We start from the raw sequence: 26,919 nt of genomic DNA on the forward strand, positions 1-26,919 counted from the left end.
ATGAAGCCGAAGACACGAGTTTGGGAGAAGTGCGCCTCCCAGGCGTAGTTGCTTCACTTCCTGCTGTAGCTCACCGACCCTTCTTTCACTTTCAGTTCACTGTGCGTCGTTCGCGAACTGGTCGGAAATCTAAGTGCTCTGGAGGTCAGTGTGAAAACAAGCGAACAGCTCGGGACACTCAACTGGCATTCGTCTGTGGCAAACCCCGCATTCGTTGAACGGCGACAGCTTGAGAGTGCATGGCGTAGGGAAGTGTGCCCACAGTTTACCTGTGGATTCTGAGCGACGGTAATCTATGACACGAAGTGCAGGTATTGCTCAAAGTTATAGCTTCGTTTTACTTTTCCAGCTTCAAGCTGTTTTTTTCTTTGTATTGTCATGTCTTTTTCTCACTTTATTGCCTCTTTTAGACATACAGTGACCAACGATGGCAACTGCTCAAAGTCCAGGAATTTCCTCTTCAGAAACGGCCTTATCAGGTAAGCCCTCTGAGTTTCATGTCGGTGTTTTGCCTGGAATAGGAGTTGATAATGGAGAACAGGGGGCAGACACAACCCTGATACACTTCAGTCTATCAGCCACATGAATAACAACAGAAACACAAAGGTAGTCCCACCACAAACAGACTGAACAGTAAGTCTAAGTCCAGTCTGATCATTTGTGTAGAATGGGCGTTTGGCCCCAGTTATCCTGGAAAATATACTGTATGTATGTATGTATGTATGTTGAGGGGGTCTCTGGGCTTTAACTATTCCTAGGATTTTTTTGCCTTATTAGTGGGATACCCTTTTTTTTCCCAGAGTCAATTGGACAGTTGTACATAAAATCATTTCCAATCAGACATGAAAGGTATTTGTTTATTTGTCAGAACAGATGAGTGAAACAGATTAAAAAAAAAACAAAAAAAAACTTGCCATTTGATGTAAACCATCCAATGAATATGGGAATATCAAGTAACCCTTTGAATCTTTTATTGAGAAGTACAGCATCCTTTTGCAGGAATGTAATGGGTTTTCGTTAAAAGAGGAGAATTTAATTAAGCAAACTTGTACTAATCAGTAAGTGGTGAGTAAAAAAATCGGAGCCTAGCAATAATAGCACTAGATCCAGGGTCATCAGTAGCTTGTGGGCCAGGACCTCCAATAAACATAATTTTTCAGGTATATTTACATTATGTAGAATCTATAAACACTGGGCATCAATAAAGTCAGACCAGACAAAGGGTTTGAAAAGAGCAGGTGCTGGATACACATTAGCAAGGGATGCAAGGTATTGGAGAGAATTTGTAACAAAATTAAATAATTCACTCAGTGTTTGCTGCTTAGATTTCGGAGTCTGTGCTTTACTGTTTACAAGTTAATTAAATATTCACTCCATGTTTGCTGATCCAATTAACAATCGATTGCCTAGAAGTGGGATCCCTTCTGAAGCAATAGGTGCAAATTGCTCAAAAACTGCACTTACAGCAATAGGGGCAGGGTTTCAGGGACCCTCAAACCCCCACCCCAATCCTCTCTGAAATCTGCTACATCAAAATAGTGGACATAAATGGTTTGTCCCACTACATCTGGGTTGCCTTTTAGTTTATCAAAGGTTTAGTCTGATCATACATCTATAACCAATCTACTACCCAACTTTGGATATTCTCTGTTAATACTTGACCTGAATGTGGTGTCATATCAGCTGACAGGTATCTGTTTTCAACAAGATTCAATTAACTTTATCAATGAATTTGCACTCTGGTAAAATGCATATGAAAAAAACATACAAATTTTAATATGTGAAGGCTTTATTATGCTTAGCTTGTATCCATGTAGCTTGGGGGGAAGCACTTGTTGCTCACGTTTGTTCATTTATTTAGCAACATGAAGTTGTGCCATGGAGACAGCAAAAAAAGGGGAACATTAAAGGCAGAAAGAGTTGACTTTTTATGGTTCTAAAACAAAAATCGGAAGCAAAGTAAATCAGCTGAATCAAAATAAAAAAGCTGAAGGAGATTTTGTAAAAGACCAGGTAATCCATTGCTCTGGAACCTCTGCTTGTTTTATTTACAGTGTACCTCCCTATCATATGACTGCTGTACATTTAATTGTGCTGAGCAATTTCGGTCACTAGTATAATATCAGGGGTAGTGGTTCAGGGTGGTTAAAGACAGATCTCATTTGCCTACCTGACAGAAGTAGTCATAAGCAACACATCCATCTTAAGGAAAAAGAGCTATCATCCCATTCCCATGTCATTCTCATTATTTTTTTTGGCCATGTACACAGTACTGTGAATGTCTTAACTTGCCTGTCTTTACTGACTAGTGACAGAGGTATAGTCTCCATTTCCAGAAGATGACATGCTTTCCTCCAAAAGGGTGTGGACAACAGCCATTTCTGGAGCATTTTGATTTCTAGCTCAACTCTAGTACCAGAAGCTGATTTAGTAAAGTAAATTCACTTAATTCTCAGGAATGTAGTTATTTTTTTTATTTTTTGTCGAATCTATTAAAAACATATAACATTCCATGCAATCAAGTCAAAACTTATAAGACTAAATTCAAATCATCCCCCACCCATGAAAAAGAGAAGGCGGCCAATAGCCAGAGTAAAACAACTGAGAGAAGTAAAGAGAGAAATGAGTCTTTTCCCCAATATAAATGCTTATTCTAAAATATTATTGAATAAGTCCTGCCAGGTTTTAAAAAAGTTTTGATCAGATCCTCCAAGTGAAAATTTGTGGGTTAGGGTTAGTCTACGTGCTAATAGTGAAGTAAAGGCAATTACAGTTTGTCTGTCCTTCTCCATGTTAAGCCCGTCTGGGAGTACACTAAACACAGCTGTTAATGGGTTAGGTGGGATTGTGATCCCAAGGCTGTCTGATAGGCTTTAAAATTTGTCCAGAGAGATGTGGCCTAGTGAAGCTGGAGCTCTATAGCAACGTTTGCAGGTTGGATCTTGCCCTGGAAACATTTTGGACAATTTTAAGCAAGATAGATGTGCTCAATAAAAGATTTTTAATTGAATAAATAAATGCTTTGCACATACAGAATGAGCTAGAGTGAATTTTGTGCCTGGCTGCCTTCCACTCTGTTTCTGAAATGTCGAGTAAGAGATCCTTTTCCCACTGTACTCTGGGATCTTTAAAAGGAGGGGACTTTAAAATGTTTTTATATATTATAGAAATGCTGTCTGAGTCCCCATGACTGATCAGTATCACTTCTGGAATAGAAATAGGTGGGCGATAAGGAAAATTGGACAGATTTCATTTAGGAAAGTTTCTAATTTGGAGATAGTCTCCCATCAACACAATTTTTCCACTAAATTTGAAGTTTCATTGTTCATAGGATGTGAAGACATTAGTGCCACAGATACAATATTCTGTAACTTAAAGTGCTTCCTACATTTGTTCCGTATTCTGAGTGAATGAAGGATAATTGTTGTTAGTATATTGACAATACCTTGTATTTACTGGTGTACAAAGTAAGGAATATAAATTAAGTACTACAGGATTTCATTTTTATTGCAGACCAAGCTAGTGTGTGTTCAACTGTTTGTGTCAATGTCCATGTTGTTATAGCTTGTATGTTTGCTGCCCAGAAATAAAACTGAAAATTAGGTAGAGCCATGCTGCCTTCTGATTTAGGTCGTTGTAGAGCCGCCTTTTGAATGCATGGGTTTTTCAAATTCCAAATAAATGAGGTTATGATTGAATCTAATTTCTTAAAAATGATTTATTAATGTATATGGGGATGTTTTGAAATAGGAACAGAAGCTTAGGGAGGATACTCATCTTGACAATGTTAATTCTCCCTGCTAATGGGGGCTAGACCATCTATGCATGTGTTGTTTAATTTTGTCCATGCAAACAGGAAAATTTTGTTGAAAAAGAGCTTTATATTTACTTGTGATGTGGACCCCTAGGTATTTAAACGGATCTGCAATTATAAAAGGGAAGGTGTCCAATCTAGTGTTGTTTGCTAGAGAATTCACTGGAAAAAGCACACTTTTGTTCAAATTAATTTTGAGTCCAGATATCTTTTGAAATTCTATCTAGTACATTTAAGGGCTTTAGGCACACAATTATGTGGGTCTGATGTATACAGTATCATATCATCTGCAAATAATGATAGTTTCTGTTCAAGTCCTTCTCTAAAAATCCCCTTTATCTCTGATGCATTTCAAAAGTCCAATGGCTCAATGGTGATTGCAAATAGCAGTGGCGACAAGGGGCATCATGTCTAGTACCACGTTCTAGTTTGAAGTTGTCTGAAATAATGTTGTTAATACAAAGTGAAGCTTCTGGACTGGTATACAGTAGTTTGATCCATGCACATATGTTCTGGCCAAACCCAAATTTATGCAAAGTGGTAAACAGGTAATCCCATACAACCATATCAAATGCTTTTTCTGCATCCAAAGATAATATGATCTCTGGAGTGTTTGAATTTATGGGTGAATATATTACATTAAATAGGTGTTGAAAATTGGAAGCCAAATGTCTACCTTTTAATAAATCCAGTTTGGTCTTGTGATATTACTGAAGGGTGCACTTTCTCACTCCTTCTAGCTAGAGTTTTAGAGAATAGCTTAACATCATTATTCAGAAGTGAGATTGGTCTGTATGATGCACCTTGTAATAAGTCCTTGTTTGTCTTAGGGAAAATGGTAATTAATGCTTGGCAAAAAGTTTGAGGTGGAATTTTTTTGTCTCTGGCTATAAATGTTGCTAATAAGAGGGGAGCTAACTTAACTGTCGAGATTTAAATATTAGTTGTTTTGTTTCTTTTGTTGTCAAGAGATTGAGTTCTGATTGTAAAGCCTGTCTTTTCCTAAAAAGTGCCTCATTTGGAGACCTGGCATGTTCTTGGTTTATTTTTGTAATTTCAGTGATTAACTCTGAGGCCTTCTTGGTTTCCGATTTATGGTTTTGGGAAAGATATGAGATAATCTCTTAAAAATGCCTTTAGAGTTTCCTAGAATATTCCTGCAGAATCCTCAGAGGATGCATTTGTCTGTTAAAAAAAAAAAAAAAATTATATATATATCTCAATTTGCTTGGAAATAAATTCTGTACAGTTGACAGGGGGTTATGACGTCAGCTGCGAGATGGGTATGTGGGGCATAGTATGTGAGCTCCATGATCAGAAGGGCATGGTCGGAGAGAACAATAGCGTCTAATTTGGAAGATTTAATCGTGGGCAAGAAATTATTATCTATAAAGAAATAATCAATTCTTGAGTAACAATGATGTAATGGTGAGAAGAAGGAATATGCTCTTATGTATGGATTTAGTAACCTCCATGGGTCTGATAAGTTATGATCAATTAAAAACTGTGATTATTTTTGCACTGTTCGATGTTGTCACTCCTGTAGCTGAAGACCTATCCAGGTCTGGATTTAAAACACAATTAAAGTCTCCGGCCATTGTAATTTTGTGAGTGTTCAAATTAGGAATGGATGCAAATACATTTTGGATGAAGTCTCTATCATCCACATTGGATGTGTAGATATTTATCAAAATCACTTTATAATTAAATAAATTAGCCATAACCATCACTAATCGCCCTTCAGGATCTGATACTACATCTGATACCACAAATTAAATTGTTCTATGAATTAAGATTCCCATACCTCTAGTTTTCTTTGCATAGCTGGAGTGGAATATTTGTCCAGTCCAGTCTCTTTGCACCCGAAGCTGATTCTTGTTGATTAAGTGAGTCTCCTATAAAAGTGCTATTTTGACATTTAGACCTGTTAGGTGAGAGAATACTTTCTTCCTCTTTAGTACGTGATTGAGACCTTTGACATTCCAGCTCACAAAGTTTACTGTTTGGTCATAGAGGCATTTCCTGTGATGTTTTGTTGTCATTTTATACTCTTTAAGGTTGTACATTATTACATATGAGAGCTTTTAACTTTAATGTCCAGTATTGCAAGGAGTTGTGGCTATGAAGCCTGTTGTTGTGTTGGCACTAACAATTGCAGGGATGAAAAAGATAGATCAGAAATAGCTTGCTCTCTTTTTCTGTCCTCCGCCAACCACTCCCTCCCCATTTTGCCTCCCCAAATGAAGCAAGATCACACTTCCCAGTCCTCTGACATGCCTAGAGACAGAGCACGTCCAGAACAAAACAAGCCCCCAAGCAGTGGTGTAGAAGGAATAAAGTAGAAATATCTATTGGCAGTACAGTCTAAATACTATAAGCCTAGAATAATATCTTAAACAGTCTTGAAAAATAAACCCAGGATATACTGTTAAACAGTACCCATAGAGATGCAGATAGTGTATGATAATACACTCCTAATACAATAAACCAAGGGTGTGAAGTTAAACAGTCCCGTTTTAAAAAGAAAAAAAAATGTGTACATACACATATATTCATGCACACAATGCATATATATATATATATATATATATATATATATATATATATACACATACAATTATAATTGTATTAAAACATTAAAGTAGCAGGAAAAGAAATAAAATTTCTAATAAAATGTATAATTACAGCAGAAGTCTCACTGCAAATAGACCAAATTTCAGGTAAGTCTTCTTTGCCTTGCCAGGACACAATGTGATTCACAATCGTATTTCAAAAAGTGTCTGGATCAATTTTTATAGCTCTTTTTCTGCTTCATCCGGAGAACTAAAATGTAAGACTTGCTTTGAATATCCACTCTCAATTTTGCAGGATGCAAGAGGCTGTATCTGATTTCGACTTTGCGTAAATGCTGTTTAATGCTTTAAAATGCGGCACATTTAGTAGCTGTTGAAGGTGAAAAATCAAGGAAAATGTGAATATGGTTATCTTCAAATATAATCTCTTGTTTCAGTCTGAAAAGTGACATCAGATTAGTCTTTGATTGTAATTCATTGAAGCGTACAATGAAGCTTCTAGGTTTTGAGGCATTCGATCCACGTAAGCTGCTGATATCCTGGTGTCTAATTTGAAGTCCTCTCCAATTATTTGAGAGAATAATTCTGCAATGAATTTCACTGGGTTTGGGCATTCACAGTTTTCAGGGAGACCTTCAATTCATTTGTTTTATTTTTAGTATTCATTACTTTCAGTTTTAGTAATTCTGGTGTGGTTAAAAAGCAACTATGGAGTTTAGTTTTGTGTCAGTCAGGCAGAACTGTACGCTTAACGGGTTTGAATATAATAGAAGTTTAATGTTAGTGGAAGCTTACTACACTACATGGGTTACTACCTTTGTTTTTGTCTGATTAAAATCAAGCATAATTAAAACAAGATACTGAATATGAACAATTATATACAATTTTAGCATTTTTAAAATATTTTTGTATGTAATTTGTGCTAAACAAATGTGAACTGACTGTTGGCATTTTTCACCTTTTCCTTTTTCTTGTCTAGAATGAGCCAGTCAGTAAAGAAATTTAGGTGAATTGTAAGGTTTGAGGGTTTTTTACTCTAAATGTCTACAGCACACAACATATGCTGCTCCCAGACAATGTGCTTATAATTAATGTCTTCAATATTGCATTCAAAAATCTCCCATACTAGGTTTTATTTTCTATCAGCCATATTGATGTCTGATTCCATTTCAGGCACATAAAATTTATAGACAGAATTTTGCCACCCGAAGGCCTGAACAGATATCAAAAATCAGAAAATAGCTTCTACTGTGTTCTGACAGGTGTAATCATGAAAAGTATGGGGGCTTAGGAAGAACAGAACTCTGAGGGTTGAATCAGCACTCCAACCGCCATAAAAAAACCTCACACTGTTCCAGTGTGGTGCTGAGGTGTTACCCAATGCACTCGGGTCCCAATCCAAGTATTTCATCGTGCGGTGGGTGCAGGAATATGCTATTAGCCCTTGCTCCCAGCCATCCCATTTACTTAACTTGCTTAAGGCAGATTACATGGTTAAAGGGAATGTAAAGTCTACAACAACAGTATTGTTCACCAGGTAGGAACAATTCCTGGGCAGGATACTATTCTGTCACAGGGCACACTTTATAATTAAGAGCCAGTTTAGAATGTTCTATCAATTCTTGATAGAAGGGGTGGGTTGAGCATACAGACATGAGGAGAATGTGCATACATAACAAGTATAGCAACCAGGCCAGTATTCATACTTTGTGAAGCAGTATTGCTAACCATTCTTTCACAATGTGCCTGCCTATTACACTTTTACTTCTGTATTCTGCTGTTATTGCCTAACACCACAGTTAAGACAGTGTATTTCTACCACTGAAAGAACCATATTATACAGAATACAAAAGCATTTTTGAAACACAATTTGATAACTCTGTAGAGGATTAAAATAAGACCGGCAGCTGAAGCAAACATATCCTGTAACTAGAACCTTGCAAGCATTTTGAAGGGAGGTGTGTGAATGATACAGTTGATGTTCATACAAACCAGTATTGTATGTTAATAAATTGCTTGTAAGAAAACTAATTAATTATAAATGTTAGAATAATTTAATTATACTTTACCAAACACTCCTGAAATTATTTTCAGTAACAGGATGTGCTAATAAACTGCCTTGATCAATAATAATTATATACAGTAGCTGAGATGGGCTGAGATTCACAACTGCACAATGTAAGAGATACATGGGGGAAGCTACTGAATTCTCAGCACAAAGCTTCCACCTTTACTGTCATGATGGACAAGTTTCTTTTTGGAAAGGGATGAAATAGGCAGGTGTGTGGGTTACTTAACAGCTTTCCTGAGACCTTTTTTTATATCAGCAGAGGCACTGGCAAACACATTTTCACAAGCTGTAAAACTAGGTGATAAAGATGAAGCCCTACGATGTGCAACAGAACTTGCAGAAATGCACGCTTCACTGACAGTTAGCATTGCCAAGGAAATGTATCCATCATATGAAATCAAGTAAGTGAACATGTATTAGTTGTGTGCAACAATGCAATGGTTCACCTCTGTCTATGAGATTTAAGTATTTCGTTGGGTCTTCTTTGTGAAAATACCTGCTGCTTAAACACCACGTAATTGGGCTATTTCAGACTGAAGGTGGGTGTGGAAGATGCTCATTCAATGGCCACTGTACCAGTCACAATGGTAGTTCAACCCGACATGACAATTGAAGCCCTCAAGAATAAGGTAAATTCTAAACATGCAGTAGCAGTGCAAAATATGTTTTATTGGCCAGATCTTCTAGTTGCACTGTCTCATGTTTACTTCTTAGAATAGTTGTATTTCACTTTGTATACATTCTAATCAGTTCAAAGAAACATATAAAGAATCAGTTAAACCTAGTAACTACTGCATGTTTCAGTCTCCATCCAAGTTTTGTTCTACAGGTGCAAATGTTGACATGAGTTGGAACAGTAATGTCAAAGTTCCACTTATACACAGGTTATGCATATTTGAGAGTTCCATTCATTTTCTATTGCACATTACATTGACAAAGTGAGCATTTTACACATTATAAAAATAATTTGTGTAATATTCAATAAAACACAAAACAACATATACTGCGATTTGCACACTTATTTACAAACATACAGTGCATCCGGAAAGTATTCCCAACGCATCACTTTTTCCACATTTTGTTATGTTACAGCCTTATTCCAAAATGGATTAAATTCATTTTTTTCCTCAGAATTCTACACACAACACCCCATAATGACAATGTGAAAAAAGTTTACTTGAGGTTTTTGCAAATTTATTAAAAATAAAAAAACTGAAAAATCACACGTACGTAAGTATTCATAGCCTTTGCCATGAAGCTCAAAATTGAGCTCAGGTGCGTCCTGTTTCCCCTGATCATCCTTGAGATGTTTCTGCAGCTTAATTGTAGTCCACCTGTGGTAAATTCAGTTGATTGGACATGATTTGGAAAGGCACACACCTGTCTATATAAGGTCCCGCAGTTCACAGTTCATGTCAGAGCACAAACTAAGCATGAAGTCAAAGGAATTGTCTGTAGACCTCCGAGACAGGATTGTCTTGAGGCACAAATCTGGGGAAGGTTACAGAAAAATGTCTGCTGCTTTGAAGGTCCCAATGAGCACAGTGGCCTCCATCATCCGTAAGTGGAAGAAGTTCGAAACCACCAGGACTCTTCCTAGACCTGGCCGGCCATCTAAACTGATCGATTGGGGGAGAAGGGCCTTAGTCAGGGAGGTGACCAAGAACCCGATGGTCACTCTGTCAGAGCTCCAGAGGTCCTCTGTGGAGAGAGGAGAACCTTCCAGAAGGACAACCATCTCTGCAGCAATCCACCAATCAGGCCTGTATGGTAGAGTGGCCAGACGGAAGCCACTCCTTAGTAAAAGGCACATGGCAGCCCGCCTGGAGTTTGCCAAAAGGCACCTGAAGGACTCTCACACCATGAGAAAGAAAATTATCTGGTCTGATGAGATTGAACTTTTTGGTGTGAATGCCAGGCGTCATGTTTGGACGAAACCAGGCACCATCCCTACAGTGAAGCATGGTGGTGGCAGCATCATGCTGTGGGGATGTTTTTCAGCGGCAGGGACTGGGAGACTAGTCAGGGTATAGGGAAGGATGACTGCAGCAATGTACAGAGACATCCTGGATGAAAAACTGCTCCAGAGCGCTCTTGACCTCAGACTGGGGCGACGGTTCATCTTTCAGCAGGACAACGACCCTAAGCACACAGCCAAGATATCAAAGGAGTTGCTTCAGGACAACTCTGTGAATGTCCTTGAGTGGCCCAGCCAGAGCCCAGACTTGAATCCGATTGAACATCTCTGGAGAGATCTTAAAATGGCTGTGCACCGACGCTTCCCATCCAACCTGATGGAGCTTGAGAGGTGCTGCAAAGAGGAATGGGCGAAACTGGCCAAGGATAGGTGTGCCAAGCTTGTGGCATCATATTCAAAAAGACTTGAGGCTGTAATTGCTGCCAAAGGTGCATCGACAAAGTATTGAGCAAAGGCTGTGAATACTTATGTACATGTGATTTCTCAGTTTTTTTATTTTTAATAAATTTGCAAAAACCTCAAGTAAACTTTTTTCACGTTGTCATTAGGGGGTGTTGTGTGTAGAATTCTGAGGAAAAAAATGAATTTAATCCATTTTGGAATAAGGTTGTAACATAACAAAATGTGGAAAAAGTGATGCGCTGTGAATACTTTCCGGATGCACTGTACATGTGTCCACTTCCTGGAACTTCTGAAGTGTCCTGTAATTAACAGTGTAACATTGTCCATGATACTGGTGAAATATTAGGAAAGTCTAATACCTCAATCCTGATACCTTGAGCAGATATTTGTCAATTGTTTAAATTTCTCCATCCACATTTTGTTAAGCATAATAGCAGGGTTTTTTATATTTATACATTTAGAGTAATGGTACTTTTACAATTGATACACCTTTTTGAGCTTTATATTGAGACAGGAAACCTTGAGTTATTCATTTGTACAGAAGCAGAAACAACGTACCTTAAATCATCTGGAGTGACTAAATTCTTCTGTAATTTGCAAATCATGTATGTTAGGACAGTTTATTTTAGGATTTTAGGGATCAAGTGCTGTTCTATATTTATTTAAGTTTACTTGTACTTGTAACTCATTTTAATTACACCTTCCTGCCTTTGTTGCCAGTGAAGAATTCTCTGAAAGGTAAAGTTACTATCTCAGATATCTGGCCTATGTACTGTAAAACAGAGAGTGCATTTTATCTGCTAAGAAACAGTGTTAGAACTAGCAACAGCACTTTGGTAATATATTTCAAGTGAATGTACAAAGAATGGTAAATGGGGTTGGTCTCAATGATTATTTTTAATTGTTAAAGAAGGATATGCTAAATCTCTCTTTTTTTTTTTTTTACCAAATCAAGTTTTTATTGCATTTTTATTAGAATATGCCTGAAATAAGTTCCAAGTATATGGGAAACTTAAATTGCTTTTCTACTTTTAAAATGTACTTTTGCAAGAGGAGGAAACATGCACAGCAAAATTTGGAAGTATTACATTTTTTATTTTTTTTGCATCCAAACAAGGTGTGCGAAGATTATGGGTTTCACCCTTATCTTCAAACCTGGGTGATTGGGAAGCGGCTGGCTAAGAGCCACGAAACTCTCTACAGCCATGGTGTGCACAGAGATGGCGACTATGCATTCCTTTACATCCAGACAGCCAAGAAAGCAAAATTAACTAAGGAACTTCTTCAGCAGGAGAAACAGCAGAAAGTCCTGGGAGGTGTGTACTGAATATCATAGGGTATTTCATATGCTCCAACCAACATTCAAGATGAAAGCACTAAAGTACTGTTCATATTGGTTCACCCTTTTATTTGTTTCATTTCAGAAATTATAAAAGCAGTGGATGGAGTTTCATTCGAGCAACAAGCCATGGGTAACCTCCCTGCCAAACTGAAAAAAATAGATTTGAGAGAGGAAGCTGGTAACTGGAGTTCTGAACAAGTCTCAGGTGTGGATGCAGAACTTGATGTTGTGTTGCCAATAGTAAGTGCAATATAATAACTTAAAAGTTGTATCTGGCAATGGGCTCTATGGTTTTGGCAGGGAAATAATATTTGTGGTTTTTGGTTAACTCAGTGGGGTTCTCACAGTATAACTGGATGTGATGTACTGGGAGTGCTGCTGATCTCTAAATGATGAAACAGAATGTATACACTATATTAGCCATGCCGTATAACTTCATCAAAAGGTAAAAAAATTTGTTTTAATACTGATTTAGCAATTTGTAATTAAGATTATACTTTCAAGAAATCCTCAGAGATTGAAAAGCATGATACCCTAAGTTCTTGTCTATAAGCCGGACTCATGTATTAGCCGGAGACCAAAAATCATACGAATTTTTAAAATAAAATCGTATCATAGATAAGCCGGACTCATGGATAAGCCGAACGTACTATAACCTATAACTAATAGAAGGGAGGGAGGTCAGTGGTCTCACTCGCGCCCATTTAATTTCTTTAAGGGGGGAGAGAGTGTGAGATATTGCCGTCTCTCTCACTCCCCGCATGGCGCGGTTGGAGCGGCCGGAGCGCGTTCTTTCTGCTCTGGGCGTCGCCGAGTCAACACGAGCGCGTAGCGGTCATTTAAATTGTGATTTTATATGTAAGCATATTTAAATATATATCGCGGATTTCTGCGGACAACGGGTCTTTTAATTTCTGGTACATGCTTCCTCAGTTGGTTTGCCCAGTTGATTTCATACAAGGGACGCTATTGGCAGATGGCTGAGAAGCTACCCGGCTTACTGTTCTCTCTCTCTTGCGCTGACTATCTGTGATCCTGACGTATGGGGATTGAGCAGGGGGGCTGTTTGCACACCTAGACGATACGGACGCTCGTCTAAAAATGCTGAAAGATTATCTTCACGTTGCTATCTTTTGTAAAGCTGACTCCTGAAAAGACATGCTGCACAGTGCTTCGCATACTTAAAAGCTCGAAGGGCACGTATTGATTTTTGACTGAAAAACAAACTCTCCCTCTCTCTCTCTTAGTCTGCTCCTGACGGAGGGGGTGTGAGCTGCCGCCTTCAACAGCTTTGTGCCGCCGGTGCTTCGCATACTTAAAAGCCAAACAGACATATTGATTTGTTTGCTTCACTCCTTTGAAGAGGAAGATATGTTTGCATTCTTTTAATTGTGAGACGGAACTGTCATCTCTGTCTTGTCATGGAGCACAGTTTAAACTTTTGAAAAAGAGACAAATGTTTGTTTGCAGTGTTTGAATAACGTTCCTGTCTCTCTACAACCTCCTGTGTTTCTGCGCAAATCTGTGACCCAAGCATGACAATATAAAAATAACCATATACACATATGGTTTCTACTTCGCGGATATTCTTATTTCGCGGGTGGCTCTGGAACGCAACCCCCGCGATGGATGTATAAGCCGGACTTATGTATAAGCCGATATTCTATTTTTTCATTTTCACAACTTTTTTCCTTAGATAAGCTGCGGCTTATTGACAAGAACTTAGGGTATTATTATATGAAAGGTATATTTGAAAAATGCTTTTCAAAACTGTGTGACACCTCTGGAGCTTCTGTACAGACCGTGTGAGGTAATTGTAATAAATAGGGAGAAAAAATTTGCTGCACGTCTGACTTGTCAAATTTAGAAATTCGGGAATACAAAGAATTTGGCATGTTTATACATCTTTGCATTAAAAATGGATCCTGAAGTGGATGACTAGGGGAAATAGTAAAGTAGGCTTCCCAAAAATCAACTGAATAGCTGCAAATAAAAGGATCAGTTCATACCATGTGATTGAAAATATCAACCCCACGCTGACAGCTGGAATAATTAAATGTTAGGAGTTCAAAAGATTTAAAAAGTATAATGTAAAAGGCTCACATTAAATTCTGTTACAACATAAGATTGTACATAATGATATGACATACACTCTGTTGAATTTAATTTCTAGTGAGAAAAAGACTTCCAGTAGACTGTTGTGCTGTATGTCCTTGCCTATACCTTTTTAAAACCATAATCCAGTTCGTTTGTATTTGTTTCAGATTTTTAAACTGAGACCAGTATTATGTTTAAGTATCTTGCTATGTGAATTCTTAGTCCATGAAACTATTCAAAGAGCTTTTGTAACTTTGCTACCTGACAAGATATGCAGCATTGAGACCTTTTATTGTAGACTGGCTGGAAATGTGAAAAGTGCACATTCATCAACAAGCCTAGCAGACCAGGGTGTGAGATTTGCAGTGCTGAGCGACCCAAGAACTATGAAGTGCCTGAAGAGTATGAGCTGGATCAAGAAGAAATTAAAAGGATGCGAGATGAGGAGATATCTTTGATGCTGTATAAGCAAGTAAGAGTTTATTTGATTTTACAACATAGCTGCAGCATGCAGCATCGTGGTCTTCTGTAGTTTCAAAAATCTAATTTCTTTTCTGCCTTACCTGCAGGCCATGGAACTGGAGAGAATGGAGAACTTCAAGAGGCTTATTGACACTGAAGATCATGGTCTAGTCCCCAACTCGGAGGAGATGGAGTGCCCCATCTGTTACTCCATCATAGAGCCGGGAACAGGTGCAACACTCCGGGAGTGTCTGCACAATTTTTGCAAGTAAGTGAGTATGGTAAAGAGTACAGATTAGACTGAGATCTTCTGAGTGATCTACTGATAATTCGGGCTCCGGGCTACAGAAATGTATATGTATATAAAAACGTATTTATTTTATTAATCCCCTGATACAGAGAATGCTTGAAGGGAACAATCATTAACTGCTTGGATGCAGAGGTTTCTTGCCCCTATAGGGACAATGAATATGCCTGTGACAAAAAACTGCTTGACCGGGAGATCAGATTTGTAAGTTTTTCTCATGAAATCCATAAACATTTGGTGCATCTCTATTACTAGCGGTTCCTTACTATTCTGCTTGTATTTGCCCTGCCAGATTCTGTCTCCGGAGGAGTACCAGAAGGTTCTAGCAATGCGTCTTACTATTGCAGAGAACCAGAGTGAAAACAGTTACCACTGCAAGACTGCAGACTGCACAGGCTGGTGCATCTTTGAAGACCAAGTCAATGAGTTCATGTGCCCTTTGTGTAATAAGAACAACTGTTTGCTGTGTAAGGTCAGTAAGTATAGACACCTCAGTCCACAACATAGGATCTAATGTGAAATAACCAGCATGTACATTGTAGATAAATGAGAAGCTTGCAGCAATGCCTAATAATAAAAAAAAATCCAGCTTGATATTGTGCTGGGCCTTCATGATGAAAGACATGGCTACTGTTGGAACTCACCTAGTCACCTTCTTTTCATTATTAGTGTAATGCTTGTGCCTCTATACATTTTAAGTATGCTATATCAAGCAGTATAAAGGGGGTATAGACTTTTAATATTTTAAGCTTTTACACTATAGATTAAGGGCACCTTTTTTATCACTTAATATTTCTTGGCTATAGGCAATCCATGAGGGAATGAACTGTAAGCAATATCAGGATGACCTAAGAATCCGAGCAGAGAATGACTTAGCAGCCAAGCAAACTAACGACATGTTGCAGGTAAGTAGTCCACTTTAATTTTGCTTGCATAAGTTTCTGCTTTTGTAAAATACCAAATTGGTAATTGACATGTACAACTTGTGTGGGGAGTCTAGTATAGTTTGACATGTAAACTAGGAAACGTTGTAAGCAGAGAACAGAAAAGGGTTTTGCAACAAAGTAAATGATTCTGGGGAACAAGACTAATAAGATCAAATTGGAAATAGACATTCACTGTAAGCTATTCTGGAGGATCACCACAATCTAAACATGTTCATTATTAAATGTCTAACATCTGCAAAGTAATTGGATAAGGATTTTTTAATATGACATTCCAAATTATCAGTTTGTCAATTTATTATAAAAATAGATGCATTTGGTAATAAGATTTTTGTCTACAAAATTAACAAAAGCTTTTATGTACCTACTGTATATAACTCTCCTAAAACTAACCAATTTGCATAATTTACTGTTAAAGTTTCATATTTATCTTATTTTGCATTTTATAATTTTAAACAACACACATCCATGTGAGCTGTTTGTTGAGTTATAAATTTGTGTAAAATACCAAAAAAAAAACTTCTTCTTTTTAAAGATTTAAAAAATTTTAAGATAATGCCTGGGCGGCCCGGTAGTGCTGCTGCTGCTGCCTCGCAGTTAGGAGACCCGGATTCGCTTCCCAGGTCCTCCCTGCGTGGAGTTTGCATGTTCTCCCCGTGGGTTTCCTCCCACAGTCCAACAACATGCAGGTTACAGTAGGTACATTGGCGATACGGATATTAGGATATAGCGGGTTGGATAATGGATGGATGGAAGATAATGCCTTTGTAAATCCTGTAGTCAGGCACCTGCTTGGGCAAGAGCATTGACATTTTTTGGGTTGACCAATAGCATACTGCTTAAGATAGCTTTCTTTATAAATGTCATTTTGAAAGGAAACCACAAAGTTGGACAAGCGGGTGAAGGACAGTTGTATATGAAAGAACATGTTGTTTTGCTTTTGCTACTTGCAAGTGCCTTTCCAACACTTTGCTTCATTGTGTATCACCTTCTACCTTTGAATTTTTGCTTTTCCATAAAGCACTGCCTCTTGTCTTTATTTGACTCCGTTGTGTCAGAATTTTATCACCAAATCACCTTGAGGTTTTGGTGATCCTTCTGTCCAACCGAAGTACATCTTGCACTGTTTTTTCATTTACACCAACTACTGAAATGTCATTTATCCAGTTTCCGGTCCTTCATCCTTAGTGTTACTAAATCATCAAACTTTGAAAGTAAGCAATGAAAGATGCATGAAAGACGATTATGAAAAGAAATAGGGGATCAAGTGAAAGACAGCAAAAATACATTTTGGTTTTGTGTCTAGGAAATAGTTACTCAAATATTTATCAGGTAAATTAGCCTAAGGAAAGCTGAACTTATGTGATAGGCTGCTCTTTGGAAATTGAGGCGGTCACTGAAAAGTATAGTTTGTACAGTGATGTAACACTGTTACAAATCGTGGTTAGAAGGATGGCAGATGGGAATAGTGCAAGGCTGAGGATTCGTCTGTAATTTGTCTGATATTCATAATAGTGGGTGGAGGTAGTAAAGTGAAATATCTGTGAAACTTGATTGTAATAATGATAATAATAATTCTTTGCATTTATAAAGCGCTTTTCTCACTACTCAAAGCACTCAGCAATTGCAGGTTAAGGGCCTTGCTGAAGGGCCCAACAGAGCAGAATCCCTATTGGCATTTATGGGATTCGAACCGGCAACAGTCTTGTATGCTCATGCCAACTAAGATAATGATAACCAACCCCAGATTTAAGGAATATAATGAAATGGTGATATAGGGGTGGGCGGTATGACCAAAATTCTATATCACGGTATTTTTCTAAATTATCCCGGTTTCACTGTATTCTACGGTATTTTTTTCCCATGCATGAGTGGATGTTAACCACATTTTCCACTGCAATTACTGCAGTAGACTGGCTAAGAATAACCTATTCCACTATCATGAGAATTGTACATTGTACAAAAAAAAAAAAATTTAATGTGCACACAAGTATTAATACAGGTTTGCATGGCCCCATAAAGTGATAGTTTTCAAGGAGGTGGCACTATGGCACTAATGAAGAGAAGGAATCGCATTGCATGACAGATACAGTCAAAATATAGAACCTTTTTATGGAACAAATTTTGCAAAAACTTAAACTATAATTTTGACAACATATTTTCAACCATCCAAAGAGGCATTTAGACTTAGTAAAATATCCAGAGGTGCTTGTCAAAAGTTGTATTGCACTGAACATGTCTTAGAAAAGGATAAATAGTAAGTATTTTTTGTAAACCAACTACACTTTCTGTTAATGTTAACCATCTCTGTCCACTGACATGTTAAAGTGACTTTTTAAACAGCTTTACCATCATTAAACTGCATATTTAAACTAATAAATAATAACAATAAAATAAATAATAGTAGTATTATTACTGATAGTTGCACTATTATTTCAACTCGGTGATGACATCTTTACCAACTGAACCATCATTAAGACAAAATGCATTAATAAGGACCTTGCTTCAAGCTAAGGTATATACATAAATAATAAAACTGCAACTTGCATTTATAATGCTATTTGTGGTATAGCCCTACGGAATCGTATTGGGGCCACGGTGAAGAAAAAAAAATACGGATACAGGGAAGAAAAAAAACAAACTATATGTCAAGAATAAAGTTGACATGTTGACTTTATTTTCGACATTTCCACTTTAATTTTGATGTTTATGTCGAGATTAAAGTTGACATTTCCACTTTATTCTCATAGTTTATTTTATAATTAAAGTAGAATGTCGAAAACTAAACTTCATCCTAAAACCAATGTGTAATTTACTAGATTTTCTCAAACCCTGTCATAAGTTAATGCAGCACATTAAATGCTTTGTGTTGTGTTCCCCGACCCAGTTGTTAATCACTATGCTTCTTAAACTGACTTCCTCCGCACTAAGAGGAGGCGCCGGCAGCAGTCACCGCACAGAATCCATTCACTTCATGATATTTCTGCTCTCTGAATATTTAGAATGCTAAGATAAATACTTGATATCATTTTCATGATGAAATGCATTAAAGCAAGTATTAAACATGCAAGGTAGTGAGGCGGTAGTGCTGCTCCCTCGCAGTAAGGGGTCCCCAGGTGTAAGTTTAGTGTAAAGAACTTTATGGCAGGTGTGACGAGGCTCGAAAAAACTGGATGTATGAATGGGCATCGCACAGGTTTAACTTAAATATTGTGTAAATGTTGGGTTTGTGATCTGGTGGTCGGAGACAACGAACACAGAATTCAGTGGATGTTCTTCTGAGCAGGCTTTCTTTATTGCACGCGTGCTGTCTGTCTGACGTACCAAAACCCCAGTTCCTATCCTTCCTTTTTCTTTCTCCACATAACCAATCACCACACGATAAACGTCTTTGTGAAATTAAAACTAGTTATACATTTAGCCCACGGAGTGTTCAGAACTTTTAAAATATCTTCATTATACATGTTTAATTATGCCATCCATTCAGGGTTGCGCCCATCCCAGTAAGCATTGTGTGTGAGGCAGGAGTAAATCCTGAACGAGTCGCCAGCACATCGCAGGGTGAATATGAGCAAAACATACACTAGCAGGGTCAATATAACTTAACAAAACCCCACATCCTACATGACTTTGAAAGGAAACTGAAGCATGCCGAGTAAACCCACCAGAAAAACATGCAAATTCAACGCAGGGTACACCCGAGACACCCTTGCTGTTGTGAGGCAGCAGTGCAACCTTCATTCCACCGTGCCCCCACATGATTAATACATGCTTTAATGCATTTCATCATGAAAATGATATCAAGTATTTATCTTAGCATTCTAAATGTTCAGAGAGCAGGAATATCATGAAGTGAATGTATTCTGTGCGGCGATCGCTGTGGCGCCTCCTCAGTACAAGAGGAAGTCAGTTTAAGAAGCACGTACCGATTTAACATGGCTCGGGGAACACTTAACAAAAAGCATTTAATGTGTTACATAACTTATGACAGGGTTTGAGAAGATCTAGTAAATTAAATATTCATTTTACGATGAAGTTTAGTTTACGATGTTCTACTTTAATGACAGATTACGAGAATAAAGTCAACATGTCGACTTTAATCTTGACATAAACGGCGAGAATAAAGTAGAAATGTCGAGAATAAAGTCAACATGTCGTCACACTATTACACAGTACCCAGGTACATTTCACTGATTGAAGCAAATAAAACAAATGCAACTTGGCTTGCAGTGTTATCCAGTAGTATAGAAACAGTATGTACACATTTGAACATAATGGTCCACATCCGACCTTTTAAAACCAAAGTATCTCCAGGCAATGGATGTGACTCCTTTTTTTCGGCAAAATTTCTTCTGTATCATCATGTTCAACTTTATCATCCGCTACAGCTTCAGTTTCGGAATGTTCTCTGTCCATTTTCACCGCGCAATACCTACACAACCTATTCAGCGGTGTAGCAGTGAAATAGAGCCCCCGCGCAACACCTCTGTGATTAGTGGTGTAGAAGTGAAAAAGGTCCCCACTTGAACAGTTTCCCGCTGTGCCACGTTCCGAACGTCGTTTAGGCAATTTAAACCGGTGTTGTGGTATAAGAAAAATCCATATCATAACAAAAATAAAAAATGGTTTTCGGTATGAACCGGTATACCGTCCAGCACTATAGTGCTGGCTTGATGATAAACAGAGGGAAAAACTGCATGCTGACAATTAAATGTCAAACGTAACGGGCATGGAGAGGATGGACGTAAACCACTGTGGCATGTGTAGTAAAGCTGTCGAAAGGAACTTTTTCTACTATACAGACCATTTATATTATTCTTTTGTGACTTGTGTGGTGGGTGAAATGATATAAAGTTAAATGTAGCTATCAACAATGGAGCTGTTTTGGACAATTAATATGGGTGTAAGTACAAGGACTGAGGTTTGAGCAGAGGTGTAATGTTTAAGGATCTGGAAGGCTGCCTTTCATTCTTACTTTTAAAATGACCTTCTCTGGCACTAAAGAAATGTATTCAAGTAGCTTGTGATACAAAAGTGAATCAGATGTGAGCATTGAAAAGAGAACATGAATGAGAGTTACAGAGGTGGAAAAAACAAGAAGGTCTAAGAGTGGTGAGAATTGCATAAAGACAAATGAGTTGAAGTTGTTTTGGTTTGCGCAAAAACACTGAGCATGATGCACTGAAATAGTATAAGGAGTAAGAAGCAAGCTAAGGATCACCAAAACTGCACAAAATACTGGAAGGCAGTTTGGGAGATATGCTGCCGATCTGTGTTAAACTAATGGTAGTTTTGTATTATTAATTAAACTAATTATTATCCATCCATCCATTTTCTAACTCGCTGAATCCGAACACAGGGTCACGGGGGTCTGCTGGAGCCAATCCCAGCCAACACAGGGCACAAGGCAGGAAACAATCCTGGGCAGGGTGCCAACCCACCGCAGGACACACACAAACACACCAAGCTAATTAAACTAAAAGTAGTTTGTAACATGTATGTTTATAGCATGCAAAAATGGAAATGGTGCTTTCTTATAATTGGGGGAATTTAAATACTGTGTCCAAGATATTGATTCTGCATTGCACAGCTGTGCAGTATTCTATCAGCACTAACTATTTTGTCCTTAATTTTTTTACGCAGAATTACGGGTCTTTTACAAAGACACTATTTTTACATTCAAGCAATACAAATACATTTATTATGTTACTAGGCTAATGCCCTATTACTTGGAACAACACATTATTAAAATGTAGCTTTTTCAGTATAAAATGGTTTATTGCAATTAATTAAGTAATTTGTAGTATGATTCAGATTTTTGCAATTAACAAGGCTGTACTAATTATCCTACACTGCACAGCACTTACATTACATTTATATTAACCACTGTCTGTATGTTAAGAATACGCGGTTTTAACGTAAACTGAGCAGCAAATAGTTTCAAAGAAATTCCCAAGCCACACAACTTGCAACATCCAGCAGAAGAGAGGAATTTTAGGCATCTTTGTATTACATTCTTTCTTCATACTATGAACTTTAATACAAAATCTGACAAGAATAAAAATAATGGGGTTTTTGTATTGTTTATGAAATAAGATGACATTAAGGATATGCAAGTAGGAATTTTACTTAATATGTTAAATACACTTGGTATTCTTTTCAGTAAGCAATCAATTTTCTGTAGCATTAGCTTATACAGTATTATACATTGTAGTTAAGTGATTTTAATATGCACTGATTTACGCGTGCGTGACCTTACAATAAGTAGACCTTAGAACGTCTGTTTGATATTCTTCCATCCAGCTGTTGCAGTAAAGTATTTGGGGGGAAAAAATCATTACCCGAGCTACCTACTGTAGGTATTCATTTATATAGCACAAGAAGGGAGTGTGGTAAGGACTGAACTGTTCTGGTGTAGTGGAAATGTGACATTGCATTTGGCAAAACAGCAAATAGTAGCTCACCAACACATAAGTTGGAACTTAATAAAATGAGCTCCTTTCCAGTCTATCTTGGCAGTGATCTCATCAGACCTGCCTCTACTGTAAAAAATCTTGGTCTCATTTTTGATTCCTCCCTCTCTTATTCTGCCCACATAAATCACATTAAGAAACTTTCTTATTTTCACCTCCGTAACATATCCCATGTTCGCTCCTTCCTCTCCTTTTCTAACGCTGAGAAACTTGTCCATGCTTTTATCACATCCCGCATCGATTATTGTAATTCCCTACTGGCAGGTGCCCCTTCTAATCTTATATCACAGCTCCAGCTTATTCAAAATTCGGCTGCAAGAGTCCTTAAATGAACCAGCGCATCACACCCAATCTGCCTCGCCTTCACTGGCTCCCTCTGTCTTACAAAATCGAATATAAAATCCTACTAATAACTTACAAATCCTTAAATAACCTCGCGCCAAACTACATCAGTGACCTTCTCCATCACTATGTGCCTGCCCGCCCACTAAGGTCCTCTGATTCTGGCAATCTTGTTGTGCCCCTCACTAATCTACATTCCATGGGTGACAGGGCCTTCAGCTGTATAGCGCCCAGACTCTGGAATGACCTACCGAAATTAATCAGGTCAGCTGACTCCATGAATTCTTTTAAAAAACAACTCAAAACTCATCTGTTCAGGAAGGCTTTTAGCTCTACTTGACTTTATTACCCTTCTCTCAGTTTACATGAGCATCTTGATAGAGAGGTAATCTGTGTGTGTGTGCGCGAGACCATCAATTATGTTGTCTGTTTCTTTTTTTTTTTCAGAATTCACTGTCTTAATCTTCTTTATTTATTTAGCTGGTTTGTGCAATGCTATATACTGTATATGCTGCCATTCTTTATTATATTCTGTAAGTGCCTTGAGCATGGGAAAGGCGCTATATAAATAAAATGTATTATTATTATTATTAAGTGGCCTTAGCCACTTAACTGTGTGAGCAGGACAGGTGTATGAGGAAGGTATCTATGAAATCTGCCTGTGCTTAAAGCAGTAAAGGTCAACCACTCTCCTTCATGTTAAATAAATATTTTAGATCCCAAATTGATTCCAGTTCTGATGTGTGTCTTGGCAGACCCTTGTCCAGACTGGGGAGGCAATGCATTGTCCAAAGTGCAGAGTCATTGTCCAAAAGAAAGATGGTTGTGATTGGATCTGCTGTCTCATGTGCAAAACCGAAATCTGCTGGGTGACCAAAGGTCCACGCTGGGGCCCAAATGTAAGTACCTATTGTGTAGAAGGAAAATGCGCTTCATATCCATTGTTTTCTAATGCCAAGTGTTATTGAGAAACAAGTCTATTCAACAAAATAATGTCACCAAATCATGGTTTGATAAATGGTAGTACATGTACATTCTGTGAAAAATGAGGTGTACACAAACACTGGATTCAGTTTCATTAGCTTATTATTTTTAATACTACAGATACTGTTTGTGTTTCTATGTCCAAATATTTTGACTGTGGTGGGTGTTTGCCAACCACCATTCCTGAGCTGTGAACCAACAACTTTTGGATTACAGATGGGACAGTTCACAAGTAGCGAGGGTGACATAAGGCCGAGTTCTCTGTCAGTACCCTGCTCCTTTGTGCATTGCCAGATAGTAACACTGTAAATATGATCTACAGTACATGCATCTGTATAACACAAGTCTCAAACCTGCTTAATTCAGTTTAGGCTCACGTGGCTTGAAGCCTTCTGCAGCAGCACTGAGAACATTTCAGGAAGAAACTGTGGGCCATGTAAGAGTCTGTAATAGGCCTGTTCACTCACTCACTCTATAAACAAACATAACATTTTCAAACCTGCTTAATGCAATTCAAGATTGCAAGAATTGACCTTGGACACAGTACTGGGCAAAAGATTAACCTACCATAATTACAGAGAGCATGATTGCTGTTGAATTTCAAAAACATAAACATTCTCTTGCAGTTTTTGTTATTTTTATATATGCAATAACAGGGAACATCCAAATAATGTGTTGGGTTAAGGAAAGTCTGTTGGTTTTACTTAAAAATCACATGATTTCTCATTATATGAAGTAGTAATAAAAAATTATTGCTATGGTCAAGGAAGGAGGAAATAAGAGAGTTTTAAAACTGTTATTACATAAGCATGCTAAAAGTATGTTAATTATAAAATGCCAGCATTGCTTAATTTCACCCACCCACATGGAACCAAAATATCCTGCAAGAACCTGGCCAAAAGGATATTGGCCAATTAATGCTACCAATGATATTGCAGGTATAATTTGAAGTGGGACCAGAGATGAGATGTAGTACATTTGCCTAGCCAGGTTCAGTCCTATTATTTACCAGTACCAAATTAGAATCCATAGTTGGCAGCAGTAACTCAAAGCACTAAACTGGGAATTGGAAAGCCTAACCAAAACAAAGAAAACCCAGTTACAATTCTTGGAATGTATGCAATCTCAGATGATCAGGAAGTGCACAGTGCTGACCTTTATACCATCATGACAATGATATAAAGGCCAGCACCTTTATACTAGCAGCCACCAAAATTTAAGAAAATGGAATACCTTTGGGTGTTAAAACCGTATTTCAAACATGGAATATTTGTCTAAAGCATAAGGGGAACCCAGAAAGATAAAACTGCTAATCACAAACGAATGTATCTGGGTGAGCTTATATTCAGTAACCTTATTTTAGAATAAAGCCAAGGACTATAGAAAAACCTACAGTGATGCAGTCAGTTTGCATTATATGGGAAAAGCCTTAATTGTGAATGACAACTTGGAGACCGTTAAGGCTGGTATCTAAAGATTTAAGAATATATTTGAAAATCTCAGAAATCTACATTTGTTTTTTTATCATTTTGTTTTGGAAGTTAGTTGACATGTTTCAAGAGTGTATACACAATACAACCAGAACAAGCTTCCATTTCCATAACCTCAAAAACAAAAGCTGTATCCCCTAAGCTTAGACTGGTGGACATAACTTGGTAAGGACTTTTTCTTTTCAATTTAAACTGAGTAAGAAACGGTACTAGCAATGAAGAGGCAGCTGTGAGGTGGGCAAAAGTATTTCTTACTAGCCCAGCAATGGAATTTTTTACTTTATTTAAAACAAGACAAACTCTTCATTGTGTTTAAAAAAATCATTAGTTGCTGTTTGTAAGTACAGAAAACACTCATTTATCTCTGACTGGTAAAATTCTGGTTTGCCTTCACTACAGAGGTTCTGTGCTAAATTTAAAAGAACACACTACTGGTCAAAAGTTTTAGAAGACCTCGGTTTTTATGGGAATGCACGCAGTTTAATGTTTTGTTTGCTTTCACTTACTCAGAACCATCTTGCCTTTGCAGGGGGCTGGAGACACTTCTGGAGGCTGTCGCTGTAGGATTAATGGAGTGCCATGCCACCAAAACTGTCACAACTGTCACTAAATTCTACATGTATTTGTTTGCTCCATGCCAGCTATTGTTGGTAGTGTTTGTACGATGGGGTCCATGCTACACTGCTGAAAAACCTGGAGAACAGATGTGTAAACACAAGACCTTCTTGCTTCTAGACCTTCTTGCATTCTTGGGGGAAAAAACTGCTTTTGTTGCAAATTCTGCCTGGCATGGTGTTTCGTTTACGGTATTGGACATTTAGAAAACTGAGGATATTTAGTTCAGGAAACCCCCATTTAGAATAACAGGCGTAATCAGGGCGGTACGTGTGTTTTTGTCTTGTGTTGAATGTGGTGGTCACTGCATTTGGAGACTCTGTGCAGACGTACTGGATTGTCCAAAACCTGGGAGTGGTCTTATTGAGATCACCAGTGCTAGGTGCATCTGTGAGAGTATCAGCTGTAGCTGCTACCTGTATATTTTAACAAGTCACTGTTCTGTGTTAAAGACAGATAAACACTAATCAGAATAAATGGTGACCTACTCCTCAAACGTGCTGTGACATGGTGAACCAGCTGGAAGTAGACCTTAAATAACTTTAAAAGTGATGCACTTTATCAACGCTAAATTACCTTGTTAATGTAGACTTTTCCAAGTCACTGACATTATATATTTTGGTAATTGAAGAATTAACACTTTGGCTGTTTGTTTTATTATTTATTGTGCATCAGTGAAAAAAGTCTTTGTATCTGGGGTCTGACAATCACAGAACATAGCTAGGCTGAGGAAGTGAGTCAGATTTACATTATATACTGTAAATAGTTCTGAAAAACTTACATTTTACCTTGACTATACATAACTGCAACAACAAACCAGCAGAGATCACTGACTTAATGCACACCTCCAGGATTTACCACTGGACAAAACAATTACAGTATAAAACATTCTTAAAATATCAACAAGCCAGATATGTGCTGGCAAACCTCTTTTCTAATGTCAAAAGGGGGCAAGGTATTTATTGCAGCAGACTGCTTACTTGGTGAAATGGGTGAACCTTTTTATGGCATTTTTTTTTTCCTTT

General features: G+C 37.8%; 1 protein-coding gene across 2 annotated transcripts; it reads left to right on the forward strand.

The window, feature by feature from the left end:
- Window positions 1–26,384, forward strand: rbck1 (RanBP-type and C3HC4-type zinc finger containing 1). 2 transcript variants are annotated; one of them, XM_028811990.2, is made up of 13 exons: window positions 1–311; window positions 411–479; window positions 8,718–8,859; window positions 8,991–9,087; window positions 11,956–12,154; window positions 12,263–12,420; window positions 14,576–14,749; window positions 14,847–15,007; window positions 15,139–15,250; window positions 15,339–15,518; window positions 15,853–15,951; window positions 23,561–23,704; window positions 25,809–26,384. In XM_028811990.2, the coding sequence occupies exons 2-13, from the start codon at window positions 428–430 to the stop codon at window positions 25,887–25,889; spliced, it is 1,599 nt and encodes a 532-aa protein (XP_028667823.2). In that variant the 5' UTR covers window positions 1–311; window positions 411–427; the 3' UTR covers window positions 25,890–26,384. The 2 variants fall into 2 exon arrangements, with proteins under 2 accessions (XP_028667823.2, XP_028667822.2); XM_028811989.2 differs by having other exon boundaries at window positions 2–311; window positions 8,715–8,859.
- Window positions 26,385–26,919: the final 535 nt, after the last annotated feature.

This window comes from Erpetoichthys calabaricus, chromosome 10 (assembly GCF_900747795.2).
Source record: "Erpetoichthys calabaricus chromosome 10, fErpCal1.3, whole genome shotgun sequence".
Taxonomy (NCBI): domain Eukaryota; kingdom Metazoa; phylum Chordata; class Cladistia; order Polypteriformes; family Polypteridae; genus Erpetoichthys; species Erpetoichthys calabaricus.

Bases quoted from the DNA above. Each gene is read 5' to 3' on its own strand.
- rbck1 (XM_028811989.2), top strand. From the start codon at position 428: ATGGCAACTGCTCAAAGTCCAGGAATTTCCTCTTCAGAAACGGCCTTA. The intron at 480-8,714 runs GTAAGCCCTCTG...TTTTTATATCAG, and splicing joins TTCAGAAACGGCCTTATCAG to CAGAGGCACTGGCAAACACA. The intron at 14,750-14,846 runs GTAAGAGTTTAT...CCTTACCTGCAG, and splicing joins CTTTGATGCTGTATAAGCAA to GCCATGGAACTGGAGAGAAT.